General features: G+C 36.4%; 1 protein-coding gene and 1 long non-coding RNA gene across 2 annotated transcripts in view; both read right to left on the bottom strand.

Moving 5' to 3' along the window:
* Nucleotides 1–4,108: 4,108 nt before the first annotated feature.
* Nucleotides 4,109–7,257, bottom strand: STRIT1 (small transmembrane regulator of ion transport 1). Its single transcript, XM_024995873.2, has 3 exons — nt 7,190–7,257; nt 4,291–4,389; nt 4,109–4,193 (listed from the first exon to the last, which is right to left on the bottom strand). The coding sequence occupies exons 1-2, from the start codon at nt 7,200–7,202 to the stop codon at nt 4,295–4,297; spliced, it is 108 nt and encodes a 35-aa protein (XP_024851641.1). The 5' UTR covers nt 7,203–7,257; the 3' UTR covers nt 4,109–4,193; nt 4,291–4,294.
* A 210-nt stretch (nt 7,258–7,467) lies between these two features.
* Nucleotides 7,468–14,076, bottom strand: part of LOC100847501 (uncharacterized) — a 58,485-nt gene continuing 51,876 nt past the window's right edge. Inside the window, exons 3-4 of the long non-coding RNA XR_003035903.2 lie at nt 8,107–8,201; nt 7,468–7,548 (exon numbers count right to left, since the gene is read on the bottom strand). This is a non-coding gene — a long non-coding RNA (uncharacterized lncRNA). The remainder of the gene's footprint in view (nt 7,549–8,106; nt 8,202–14,076) is intronic.

Here is a 14,076-nt window from a genome sequence, read left to right as displayed (position 1 = left end):
GTTGGTTGTATCCACAATGCAGAACTTGTGGGCACAGAAGGCCGACTGCTACAGGTCTTGTGCACAGGGACCTCGCCTGTAGCCTTCTGTTCTCTAGGGAATCGCCTCAGCTCTACCAGGTTTGGTTGCTCAGGATGAGTTTCCTTAGATATTTCAGAACTCATTGGAATTTCTTTCTTTTCCAGACATAGTGAGTAATAAAAAGCTTTAAGATGTTCTTATGTTTTATGTCCTAATACAGGGTATAGAGAAATTAACATTTTTAGCTCTGACATCAATACATACCTTGAGAGGGAGGGGCACAGAGTGAGGGCTGTGATGATATAAGGTGGGAAGTTATGCAACCAAAATGATACACAGTTAACTCAGAGTCGTCTTCTCAAATAATTACATCTGCACTTATGTAAGCTGAAGATTTTGTAAACTTAAAGCATTTAAGATTCTATGCCTTGTGAAATCTGTATGCTGCCACCTACCTAATCCTACTGTTCACAGATCACTAATCACTTCTTTGAGAATTCCAATCCAGCTTACACTGCTCCAAAGACATCTAGAAAGTTCAAAGTTAGAACATTAACATTGTGCATTCAAGAATATTGTAAGGGAAAAATAATTACCCATTTATTAGTTGCATGACACATTTATTAGTTGTGTATTTTGATACTTTGTGCTATGACTTGGAGAAATGAGAAATGTATTCATTCATAAAGGGCTCAAATTTAACAAAAAATTCACATGTATGAAAATATGAGTGAACAAATAATATGTCATTAATACTTTATGTAATTAAAAAGTATGATGTAATATAAGCTCATACAAAGTGCTGATTTTCTGTTGTAGCAATAAACAGGAATATGATTGAGGTTTACCAATATAAGCTGTCATTGATCAGGGTCTTATGTACCAGAGAAGTAATGCCTACATAGACTCACACATATATATGATAGGTATGTTTCTAAACTTCTGTGATGACAAAAATCACCTGGGGAATTTATTTCTTAATAGGCCTTCTCTTGACTTACTGAAATGAACTCTCCAGAGCAGAAGTTTGAGAATCTGTCTTTTTAATAAATGATTCAATTGTTTAAGTTCAGGCAGGCTTAGCAAACATTGCAGTCTTCACAACAATTCCATGAAAACATTCTTCTTCTCCTTTTATAGTTGAGAAAACTAAGGTTAGAAAGATTAATTAACTCCTCAAAGGACTCCTAAACTAGAATACAACAATCTGACTTTCAAAACTTTTGTTCTTTTCACTGCACTAAAATTTCTTTGTTCTCTGAGCAAATGATCCAGTTGGATATGAAAACATAGCATTAAAATAATTATAGAAAAATTCATTTCTACTACTGCTTGAAAACAACATTACAATCTGTTTTAAAGTGTTAAAGAATATTGAGCTCTTAAAGTAAGAAAGTCTTTGTTCAAGGTGGAAAGTTAAGATGTGTGGGAATGCTGAAGCTTTTGTGTTTCAGGGAAAAGTTGGACACACATTTGAACAAGAAACGAGATATCCTGTAGCTTCAAAAAACTAAGGAAAAGGCCCAGCATGTAGGGAGGAAAAATACTCCAGACTAAAGAAAAGAAAGTTGTTCTGACAAAGTACATAGGTTACCTCAATCTTGTTTTCTAACTTTCTAATCTAATGTCAGAACTCTGTGGTATAGAGGTATATAAATGCCAGAAACCTGACAGGTCATGCAGGAATGGTATCAGCAGAAAGAAGTAGAGAAAAACGCAGTCTCTAGGAAGAAAGCTAAAATATGAGACGATGTCCTTAACCCAGGTGAAAGCAGAGCCCAGTTGTAAAGGAGCCTAAAGCCTTCAGAAGGTTGGTGACAGCCCACAGGCTGCTTCACCTAGCAAGTCTTTTAATGGATTTCAGGAAATCCATTGAAATGGCATCTACAGTTTTGTTTGAATGTATGTGTTCTGAGAAAGCTATGGCTTTCATGGGTTTCTCATTAAAGTCTATCATACAGAAAGAGGTCAAGGGAATAGAACAGCCATATTTTTAATTAATTCAAACAATGTGAAGAAGGGGGCAAATGGTAGATGGTTTTGAAACCCCTACAAACCTCTGTCAGGGAAGTCTAGAGGATTCAGGTCAGCAGTGTCCTGGTGAATGTTTAAAAACTGGCTGTCCAGTGGGGAAAAGCCCTGATTTATAGTACTTGTTGATTTCTGTGGCCAATTTAAAGCTGCCAATGAGATGGAGACTAACTTAGAAAATTCCTGAAAATTTAACAATCGGCTTTCACAAGACTACAGGAGCCAGATCCAGTGGTCCTCTGATTCAGGATGAGTTCAATCTTCTCAAGTCATGAGAAAACTAAAATTAGGTCAAGTGGTTCATGAGCATAGTTGAGCCTAATTTTATATACATTTTCTGTTAGCATTTTTAAAATACTGCTTTAAACAGATTTTTTAAAAAGCTTTTTTGAAATGTTTAATCAAGTCTATAAGATAAAAATTACTGAACAAAGCCAAAGCTTTCCCTAATTTTTTTGGTAAGAGATTTTCCTTTTCTATAGAAAAATTAGTTGACTAGAAGCAGAGAAGGCAATGGCACCCAACTCCAGTGCTCTTGCCTGGAGGACCCCATGGACGGAGGAGCCTGGTAGGCTGCAGTCCATGGGGTCCCGAAGAGTCGGACACGACTGAGCGACTTCACTTTCGCTTTTCACTTCCATGCATTGGAGAAGGAGATGGCAACCCACTCCGGTGTTCTTGCCTGGAGAATCCCAGGGACGGGGGAGCCTGGTGGGCTGCCGTCTATGGGGTCGCACAGAGTCGGACACGACTGAAGCGACTTAGCAGTAGCAGCAGCAGAAAAGGATGCTGTAGTTAATGAGGAAGAAACGGGCAGTGATCCCATTCGTGAGGGCTCCACATTCATGCTCTAATCACCTCCCAAACTTCACCCTCACTGCCAAATATCATCAACTTTAGGGGTTAGGCTTTCAACTTAAGAATCTTGAGGGGACACAAACAGTCAAACCATAGCACTTCTACAGCAGTGGTTTTCAAACTATGGATTTTGGACCAGGACCATCAGCATTACCTGAAAACTTGTTAGAAATGAAGTTATGAAGTTCTCATCCATTTGTGGCTCCTCTGTTCCGGTATTTTTAATACATGCAGGTATGTGTGCATGTTGGTATAGCCCCTCCTTTCTTACACAAAAGAGAACATAGATTGTTCTGTACCTGTTTGGGGTTTTTGTTTTTTCCAGAGATGACATCATATCACTGTATAGAGACCCCCTTCATTCATTCCTTTTCCTACTGGAGTGGGTTGCCATTCTCCTCTCTAAGGGATCTTGCTGACCCAGGGATTGAACCCAGGACTCCCACATTGCAGGCAGATTCTTTACAATCTGAGCCACCAGAGCAGAGAAGCCCTTTACAGATGCTTAAGTGCCACAGTATGTGGATTGACTACAATTTATTCAGTTGGTCTTCTATTAATAGATATTTGGCTTTTTCCAGGGTTTTGCTCTAATAGATTATGCTATAATGAATAGACTTGTGCATATATGGTTTTGTATTTTTACCAGTGTATCTGAGGAAACATCAGTATTCCTAGAAGAGGAATAGCTGGGTCAAAAGTTAAATGCATATGGTAATTCTGGTACTGTGATTGCTAAATACTCCCAAAAGTATTGTATCATTTTGGATTTCTAAAAACAGTATAGAAGAGTACTTATTTCCCCACAGCCTTACCAGTATATACTGTCAAATATCTTCATATTTCCCATCTGACAGGTGAATAATGCCTCTTCCGTTCAGAGTTAATTACAGTTCTCTTATTATGTAATAAGAGTTTTAAGGGACAAGTTTACATTTACATTTTGTTTTCTATGAACTATGTCTCTTATTTCTGGCTCACTTTTTTATGTTTAATTTACCAAATGTTTTCCTATTGGTTATGCATTTTAAGTCATAGTTAGGAACATTTTTCTTACTCTCAAGTGATAAAGAAATTCATCTATATTTTCCTATAGTTATTTGTACCCAGAATTTTAAAATATGTTTCTGATGAGATTCTTAGGTTCAAAGCAACAGTTTACAAATGCAAGTTTATAAACTGATGTCAACCATTGCAGTCATTTACATGAGAAACATTTAATAATCTGTCATTTCATGCTTTTCTTAATTCTTCTAAATGATGTCAGTCTGAAGTCTTCTGGCCTGCATGATAAAATGTTCTATTAGTAAAACAAGTAACATTATTCCTGGAGTAATGTATACTCTTAATGAATAAACATTCAATTATTGAAAACTTTACCTTTCTAAGAGAAGACAACATAAACCATTACGATGCATCCCACAATCCAGCCAATTAAGAGAAGAATAGGGACCACATAGCGAGATAATGTAGCCTCTGCTGAAAAACAAGAGAAATCAGATTAGAATGGTCATGTTGGTATTAAATCTTCTGAATCAAGAGGATAAGAGGAAATTTGATATAATATCAAGGGAAAAAAAATACACTCTCTAATGATACCCATACATGATTATTATTTTCTTTTCTACAAAGGGTGCTTGTGACTCAGCTGGGTATTTGAAAGAGAAGGGTGTGTGTGAAAGCCACCTGGTGGCTCAGCTGGTAAAGAATCTGCCTGCAACGCAGGAGAGTCGGGTTCAACCCCTGGGTTGGGAAGATCCCCTAGGGAAGGGAAAGGCCACCCACTCCAGTGTTCTGGCCTGGAGAATCCCATGGACAGAGGACTGTGTTCAAACCATATGCCTTCCTTTTACAGTTAGGTGACCTTGGGCAATCCTGAGCTTGAACTTCCCGGTTTGTAAAATACAGAGAGTGAAACTCATGATATCCACCTCCAGGAATTGTTCTAAGAATCAAATGACATTGAGTAAGTGCCAAGACTTTGTAAACTCTAACCACCATGTGTGTGTTTGCTGTATACAGAACACATTCCTGCATTTGTTCAACAACACAGAGACCAGCTGTTTACATAGAAACACTGGAAAGTGAGGTAATTACTACTAAATAATCATAAAGTAGGGAAGGTGTTGAAAACTGTTCTTAGATTTGATAGCTGACTTTATCATAGGAAAAGAAAGCATTACACTTTACGTAATCATGTAATCATTCCTGAACAGAGCAAAGAGATTCTATTTTGTCAACTGGTTCAGTATAGCAACCAACACTGATCCAACACACACATAGAAGACAAAAGTATAATAACTCCTCTTTATTATATTTTTATATTTATATGTATATTATATATTTATAAGTTTCCTACTTATACCCTTACCTGTAAAAAGGCAACTTATAAAACTATTTTTTCACTGCATCTCAATCTTATTTCAGACACCTCACAAAATAGTTCAAAACACAGAAAGACATCATTATAGAATAATGCCCTGTGTTAAAGGCTCAGATATATTCTTAACTGAAAGCACAATTAGATTTTATGCAATTAGCTAACAAAGAAAATGCATATTCTTAGCAACTGCATTCCTATTACAATTTCTATCACTCTAAAAATAAAGTTTTTTTAATGCTGTTAAAATCATCAAGAAATGAGACACTTCTAAAATTTGGAGACATAATAGCAAATCTCCTGAAATTAATATGAATTTTAATAGCTTGCTGCCGCTGCTGCTAAGTCGCTTCAGTCATGTCCAACTCTGTGTGACCCCATAGACGGCAGTCCACCAGGCTCCCCCGTCCCTGGGATTCTCCAGGCAAGAACACTGGAGTGGGTTTCCAAAATTGTTGGAGTGTCTCAACTCTCACAAGTTCAACAGCTTTACTTAACTTCTCCATCACACTGTGACCTTGAACAAAGCATTAATCACAACAACGTGAAAATTTTTTTCTCTTTACCTGCCATGTGGCATTGCCTTAAGGATAAAGGGAACATTACGATATGCTCTTTACTCTCATTTGGATAAAAGTCTTTTTATGAATTAAGGTACCATTACACTGGAGGTCACAATAATTTTTTTGAACTGTTTCTATATTGATTTAGTATTTTTCCTGATTTCCAGGAACTTAGAATTAATACCAATATTTTAACTGAGCATTTGTATTTTATACAAGCATATTTTATTTTATTTTTTTTTTCTCTAATTTTACAAGCATATTTTAATACAATTCTAAAATGTACATAATACTACTACTTTTAGCACTTTATAGTATCTCATTATTTATTATTCCGTGAAAAAAAAACATTGATTGTGCTTTTAAATACTCAAAGCATACCTGCATTTGTCTTCTGTTAACACTAGTACTTTAAGTTTTATTATAATCTGTAGCATTGGTTTGAAATAGGAATATATAGGAACATAACATTTGCATATATCACTTACATCAATAGTACAAATAAGCACAAAATCTCTTTTTAAACATGAAGAATAATTTCAAAATACTTCTCTCTGATCCTGAGCATGCCCAAGCAGGTAGACTTATACATATTAAGAACACTGTGCTCTTGGATAAGACTATCCAGGTTTAAAAGCCGGTGCCCCCACGCTCTTGCATATGATTACAAGCAAGTTACTAAATTTTGTTATGCCTCAGTTTCCTTATCTGTAAAATGGAAATGGTGATATCTCATGAGATTGTTGTCAGCATTAAAAGCATTAATTTCCATAGACATTTAAAGCTTTCTTGGACGCAGTATATATATTTAGCCCATCTTATCAATTATTTTTCTTAGATATAAAAAACATTTAAAAACCAGAAGAAAAGAAATTCAGATGTGAAGCATCTTAGAAATGACTAAGCCTATTTTATTTATTTTTGACAGTCAAAAAACACAGAAAGGTAGAAGGATTTCCCCAAATTCACATGGCCATTGAGTAGCACATCCAACACAAAATTAAAATATCCTTAATTCTAGCCCAGTGCACCACCGTACTTCAAATTCAAATCCAGTACAACGCTGGAGAATAACCTGCTTCTAACTCAATTTTCAAAACAAGCATGAGCAAATTAAACTCTTTTGTTTCTTTGAACCTTTCAAAGTTACTCACTTAATGTATAGATGCGGTCCATAAATTGCATATCTAATGCATTTTTGCAGTCACACTAACATAATGTGATTAATGCTCCTTTAGAAGAGATACCTTGCTCTTCAGAATAACAGGGAAACAGAAAATAAACCTGGGAGCCTGGAATGTTTTTTGCTAAGAGAGTTGGGTGCCTTAAATCTTACCTTTTTCAGCCATTCTTCCTGTTGTTGGGTGGGCTGGTCAGGGCCACTCTTACCTCTTTGTTATTGTTATCCAGTGTCTCTTTGAACTTTAAATAGATACGTGAAGAGTGTGGCAGCTGCCTGACTCCTGGCTGCCAACTGTCTGGGTGATGTAAGGCACTGAAAAGCAGAACTCCTCTGTCTTTTTCTTTATCCTATTATGAAGGAAACAAGGGACTATAGGATCTAAAGTTAAGCTGAATAATTCTAACTCAGAGATATGCAGATTTTTTTACTCACTCAATGCCTCAGACAACATGAAGGAACTCTTCAGGGAAGTGGGTGTACAGAGGAAAGATGACATTTCAATTAGACAAGTCCTATTAAAGAAGAAGGGTGGTATGATGGAGAGAAAGGACTTTGAAGTTGGAGAGACCTAGATTCAAATTCCAATTGCTATTTCTGTAATAAATGAAAGTAGCTTAATTGAGCATCAGCTTCTTTAGTTTTAAAATGAAGATACTAATACCTACCCAAGGAAGTGTCAAAAAGATGAAAAAGCTATATGAAATTTAGACAATTCTTTATTACATTACAGAATGCAAAAGATAAAATAAATGGTGCCCCTTCTATGAACCAATCTAAAAACAGAAAATTGTAAATATAAATGTCCTAGAAACGAAAACAATAAAAAATTGTGGTATTGCCTAGACTTTTCAGAGAGCAGTTATAATCTTGTTTTTATTAGCAATGTATAAAAATGGGACATTCCATTTTTCAAGTCCAACCTCGTTTATGTAACATGACCTAGACTATGCCCTAGATTCTCATTGGAGTAACTTTTAGGTCTGGATGGAAAAGTTTTGCAAAATGACCTTTAACTGACTTTGAAAAAATCCAGCACAAGACTGAGTGTCCTCCTCTAAAGACAGACTTACCTGATCTGATCCACCTTCAGAGTTCCAAGAGTAATGTTTCTTGCAAACGACCACATCTTATCACTCATCAAAATCCACCAATGGTTCTCCATCTCCTAGAGAATAAAAAGCAGGTTTCTTGTTAAGATCCCTAAAAAATCTCACCCCTCTAATTTCCCATTTTCAATGATGCTTCAGCCACACTGAACTTGCTATTGTATGAATCCAGGATGCTACCACCCACACAGGCAAGGATAACCTATGAATTTCTACCTACAGATTAGAGTGTGCAGCCAAAAAATCTGATAAGGTTACTGCATGTTTAATATCACTTAAGCCAAGCTGTCATCTCTCTCCAATTTAATATTGAAAGAATGACTGGCTTTACCAGATAAGAAGAGAGGTTATGTAACAAAATGCCTGGTAAAGTCAGGAGGTGTTTTCCCAATATTAAATAGCTATATATTGAACAAAACTTAATTGAGGGCAAGATAGATAGAAAAAGAAGAAAAGCATAATGTTCAATCTCATTAAAAGCTGAACACTTTAAACAAATAGGCTCAAATGAACACTTATAAAAAAAAAAAAAAGATTCAAAAGAAACAGTAAAGTACCATCCAGAGAACAAACAAAGATACATATGTATTAGGGTAAAATAATCTGCCTGAAATGGATAAAAATAGAATGTATGAAAGTGTATACATTAAAAATAGTTATTTCCATGTCACATGTCTTAAACTCTTTTCTAATGTGGTATATTAACATTATTACACAAATTTTGATTCTGAGGGTGGATTACTTTACAACTCATTATTTTTCTTAATTTTCTATGAGTGAGGGAGTGATAGTCACTCAGTTGTGTCTGACTCATCATAACCCCATAGTCTGTAAGCTGCTGGTCTCCTTTGTCCATGGAATTTTCCAAGCAAGAATACTGGAGTGGGTTGCCATTTCCCAGGGGATCTTCCTGACTCAGGGATTGAACAAGGGTCTCCTACATTGCAGGCAGATTCTTTACCATCTGAGCCACCAGGGAAGCCTACTATTAAGAAACATTTCTAAGTATAAAGACAGGTCAACTTATAAAGTATCAGCAGATACATGGTTGACTTCATCTTATAATCTATAGACTACATATTAGACCCAGGGATTGAATCCAGGTCTCCTGTGTTGCAGGTGGATTCTTTACCATCTGACCCACCAGGGAAGCTAGTTTTCTATAGAGAGAGGGAAAAAAAGAAAAACTAATTCAATGAACATGAATTGCCCAGATCTCAGAGAAAGTTTCAATCTAAAATCTCATTTCCTTGTTATCAGTTTTTAAAAAAGTTTTATAATATTTATTCAGGAAAAAATGTCTTATTCATTATTAGACTAGTTTTGCTTTAAACTCATAAACCCAAGGGCCTGTATTTGACCATTTTCTCATCATCTTCTTAGGGCATATCACTTAGGTATATAGGTACATTTTCTATTTTTAATTTGCAAGTTTTCTTGAATATTTAGATCTCAGTTCCTTTATTATTAAGGTGACATTGTTGGAGAAGGAAATGGCAACCCACTCCAGTACCCTTGCCTGGAAAATCCGATGGACGGAGAAGCCTGGTAGGCTATGGCCCTGCAAAGAGTCGGACACGACTGAGCGACTTCACTTCCTTTATTATCAAGGTGACATTAGTTTCTTCTAGGGTATTTAAGCTAAAAAATTTTCAAATACTTGTCTCCTTATTCAAAAGAAGTCAGAATTCTTCACTTTTCAAACATTTTTTTATATCCAGAATTATAGATATAATATAAATATTAGATATTATATGTCAATATTACAGATCTGAATATGGACAAATTCCTATAAACACACAAACTTCCAAAAGTGACTCAAAAAGAATAGCATATTTGAATAGACTTATAAAAAGTAAAGAAGTTGAAGTCATAATAAAATATCCCACAAACCAAAGTCCTAGAATAGATGGCTTCACTGGTGAATACTACCAAACTTGCAGAGTTAATACTAACGCTTAAAAACTCTTTGCAAGCATAGAAAAGGAAAGAAGACTTCCCAACTCACCCCATGCTGCCAGTGTCACCCTAAAACCAAAACCAAAGATCTTATAAGAACACTACAGACCCAATCTTGCTGATGAAAGTAGATGCAAAACTTCTCAGCAATAAACCAACAAGCCATATCCAGTAGCATAAAAATTATACACCATGATCAAGTAGGATTTATTTCAGGAGTATATAGTCAATACAACTTTCAAATACAAGTTAATATTATATACTACATTAATAGAATAACAAAAACCACATGATCATCTCAGTAGATGCAGAAAAAACATTTGATAAAAATCAAATACTACTTCAAGATAAAAACACTCAATCAATGAATTAGGAATAAATTCTCAACTTCATGAAGGGAATCTATCAATATAAAAATCCCATTGCTGGGAGTGGGATGAACTGGGAGACAGCGATTGATGTATATACAGTACTATGTATAAAATAGATAACTAATGAGAACTTACTGTATAGCACAGGGAACTCTACTCAATGCTATGTGCTGACCTAAATGGAAAGGAAATCCAAAAAAGAGCTATATGTATACATATAGTTGATTCATTTTGTTGTATAGCAGAAACTAACACAACATTTCAAAGTAATTATACTTCAATAAAAACATAAAGTATATCTTAAATGCTCAAAATTCTCCAAGCCAGGCTTCAGCAATATGTGAACCGTGAAATTCCAGATGTTCAAGCTGGTTTTAGATAAGGCAGAGGAACCAGAGATCAAATTGCCAACATCCGCTGGGTCATGGAAAAAGCAAGAGAGTTCCAGAAAAACATCTATTTCTGCTTTATTGGCTATGCCAAAGCCTTTGACTGTGTGGATCACAATAAACTGTGGAAAATTCTGAAAGAGATGGGAATACCAGACCACCTGACCTGCCTTTTGAGAAACCTATATGCAGGTCATATAGGTCATATAGAAGCAAGAGTTAGAACTGGACATGGAACAACAGACTGGTTCCAAATAGGAAAAGGAGTATGTCAAGACTGTATATTGTCACCCTGCTTATTTAACTTCTATGCAGAGTACATCATGAGAAACGCTGGGCTGGAAGAAGCACAAGCTGGAATCAAGATTGGCGGGAGCAATATCAATAACCTCAGATATGCAGATGACACCACCCTTATGGCAGAAAGTGAAGAGGAACTAAAAAGCCTCTTGATGAAAGTGAAAGTGGAGAGTGAAAAAGTTGGCTTAAAGCTCAACATTTGGGAAACTAAGATCATGGCATCTGGTCCCATCACTTCATGGGAAATAGATGGGGAAACAGTGGAAACAGTGTCAGACTTTATTTTTGGGGGCTCCAAAATCACTGCAGATGGTGACTGCAGCCATGAAATTAAAAGACACTTACTCCTTGGAAGGAAAGTTATGACCAACCTAGATAGCATATTCAAAAGCAGAGACATTACTTTGTCAACAAAGGTCCGTCTAGTCAAGGCTATGGTTTTTCCAGTAGTCATGTATGGATGTGAGAATTGGACTATGAAGAAAGCGGAGCGCTGAAGAATTGATGCTTTTGAAGTGTGGTGTTGGAGAAGACTCTTGAGAGTCCCTTGGACTGCAAGGAGATCAGCCCTGGGATTTCTTTGGAAGGAATGATGCTAAAGCTGAAACTCCAGTACTTTGGCCACCTCATGCGAAGAGTTGACTCATTGGAAAAGACTCTGATGCTGGGAGGGATTGGGGGCAGGAGGAGAAGGGGACGACAGAGGATGAGATGGCTGGATGGCATCACTGACTCTATGGATGTGAGTCTGAGTGAACTCTGGGAGTTGGTGATGGACAGGGAGGCCTGGCGTGCTGCGATTCATGGGGTCACAAAGACTCAGACACGACTGAGCTACTGAACTGAACTGAATTGTGAAAGACTAGATGCTCCCCCCTACCCAACATCATACATTTAACCAAAGATATACAAGGTCTGTAACTGAAGACAAATAAAACATTGCCGAGGAAAATCAAAGAAGATCTAAATAAGTGGATCAAGAGGGAAGAAAGAAAAAAAGTGAAGTCGCTCAGTTGTGTCCAACTCTGCAACCCCATGGACTGTAGCCTACCAGGCTCCTCTATCCATGGAATTTTCCAGGCAAGAGTACTGGAATGGGTTGCCACTTAAGGGACATATGTATACCCATGGCTGATCTGTGTTGATGTATGACAAAAGCAACACAGTGTTGCAATTATCTTTTTCAATTTAAAAGGAGAAAAAATAAGTGGAAGGACATTCCATTATGTTTTTTAATCTATCCTATAGATTAAAACACTTGATAATGTTAAGGATGGCAATACTACCAGAAGCAATCTACAGATTCGATGTCTTTCTGGGCTTCTCTGGTGGCTCAGTCAATAAAGAATCTGCCTGCAATGTGAGAGGACCTGGGTTGGGAAGATCCCCTGGAGGAGGGCATGGCAACCCACTCCAGTATTATTACCTAGAGAATCCCCATGGACAGAGGAGCCTGGCAGGGCTGCAGTCCATGGGGTCACAAAGAGTCAGACACGACCAGCTGACTAAGCACATATAATGTATTTCTATCAAAATACCAATGACTTGTTGCTTTTTTGGTTGTTTTTTGTTTTGCAGAAATGGAAAACCTCACCTCAAAATTCATTCAGAATTGCAAGGGACCTTGAGTAATCAAAACAATCTTGAAGAGGAAAACAATGTTGGAGAACTCACATTTAACTGATCTCAAAACTTACTAGAAAGTTACAATCATCAAGAATGTGTGGTACAGGTATAAGGACAGACATGTAGGTCAATGGAATAGAATTAAGAGTTCACCCAAATACTTACAGTTAGTTGATTTTCAGCAGGCTGCCAAGACAAAATATTAGGGAAAGAATAGTCTTTTCAACACAGGGTGCTGGGACAACTAGTTTTAAATATGCAAAAGTATGATGCTAGACTCCCTACCTCATAACATATTCAAAAATTAACTCAAAATGCACCAAAGACCGAAACGTTAGATCTAAAACTATAAAATCAGAAGAAAACAGGGATGAAACGGGCAACTATTTCTTGGATATAACACCTAAGTAGAAGCAATCAAAGGAAAAATAGATAAGTTGACCTTCATCCATATTTAAAACTTTTGTACATCAAAGAACACCATCAAGAAAGTAATAAAGCCATCTTTGGAATGGAAAAATATTGCAAATCATACATCTGATAATGCTTTAGTGTCTATAATACATTTTTTAAAAACCTCTTAAATAATTAAGAAAAAACAATTTTTAAATGAGCAAAGAATTTAAATAGACATTTATCCAAAGAAGATATACAAGTGGCCAATAAACACATGAAAATATACCTAAAACACTAGTCATTAGGGAAATACAAATCAAGGCCATAATGAGCTACCACTTCACCTCCACCGAGATGAGTATAATAAAAAAAGACAATAACAAGTACTGGCAAAAATGTGGAGAAACCAGAACATGGAGATGCTGGTGGGAATGTAAAATGGTACAGTCACCTTGAAAAACAATTTTGCATTTCCTCATGTGAGGTACGGAATTAACCTTAAGACCCAGATATTTCATCCTTACATGTATACCACAGAGAATTAAAAACAGGTGTTAGACAAATACTGTACACAAATGTTTATAACCGCATTATCAAATAGTCAAAAAGTAGAAATAAACTGATAAATAAGCCAAATATGTTATAGCCATACAATGTGATGCTGTGCAGCAGTAAAAAGGAGTGAAGTTCTGCTATATGCCGAAACCCATCTGAACCTTGAAAATATTATCTTAAATGAAAGAAGCCATATTCTATGATTTCATTTTATGAAAATCCAGAACAGGCAAATCTATGGGGGCAGAAAGTGGATCAGTGGTTACTTGGCAATGAGGGAGGTGAAAATGGGGAGTGATTGCTAAGAGCTATGATGTTTCTTTGAGGAGTGATGACAA

Source organism: Bos taurus, chromosome 1, assembly GCF_002263795.3.
Source record: "Bos taurus isolate L1 Dominette 01449 registration number 42190680 breed Hereford chromosome 1, ARS-UCD2.0, whole genome shotgun sequence".
Lineage (NCBI taxonomy): Eukaryota > Metazoa > Chordata > Mammalia > Artiodactyla > Bovidae > Bos > Bos taurus.
This window is presented reverse-complemented; position numbering and strand designations above follow the sequence as displayed.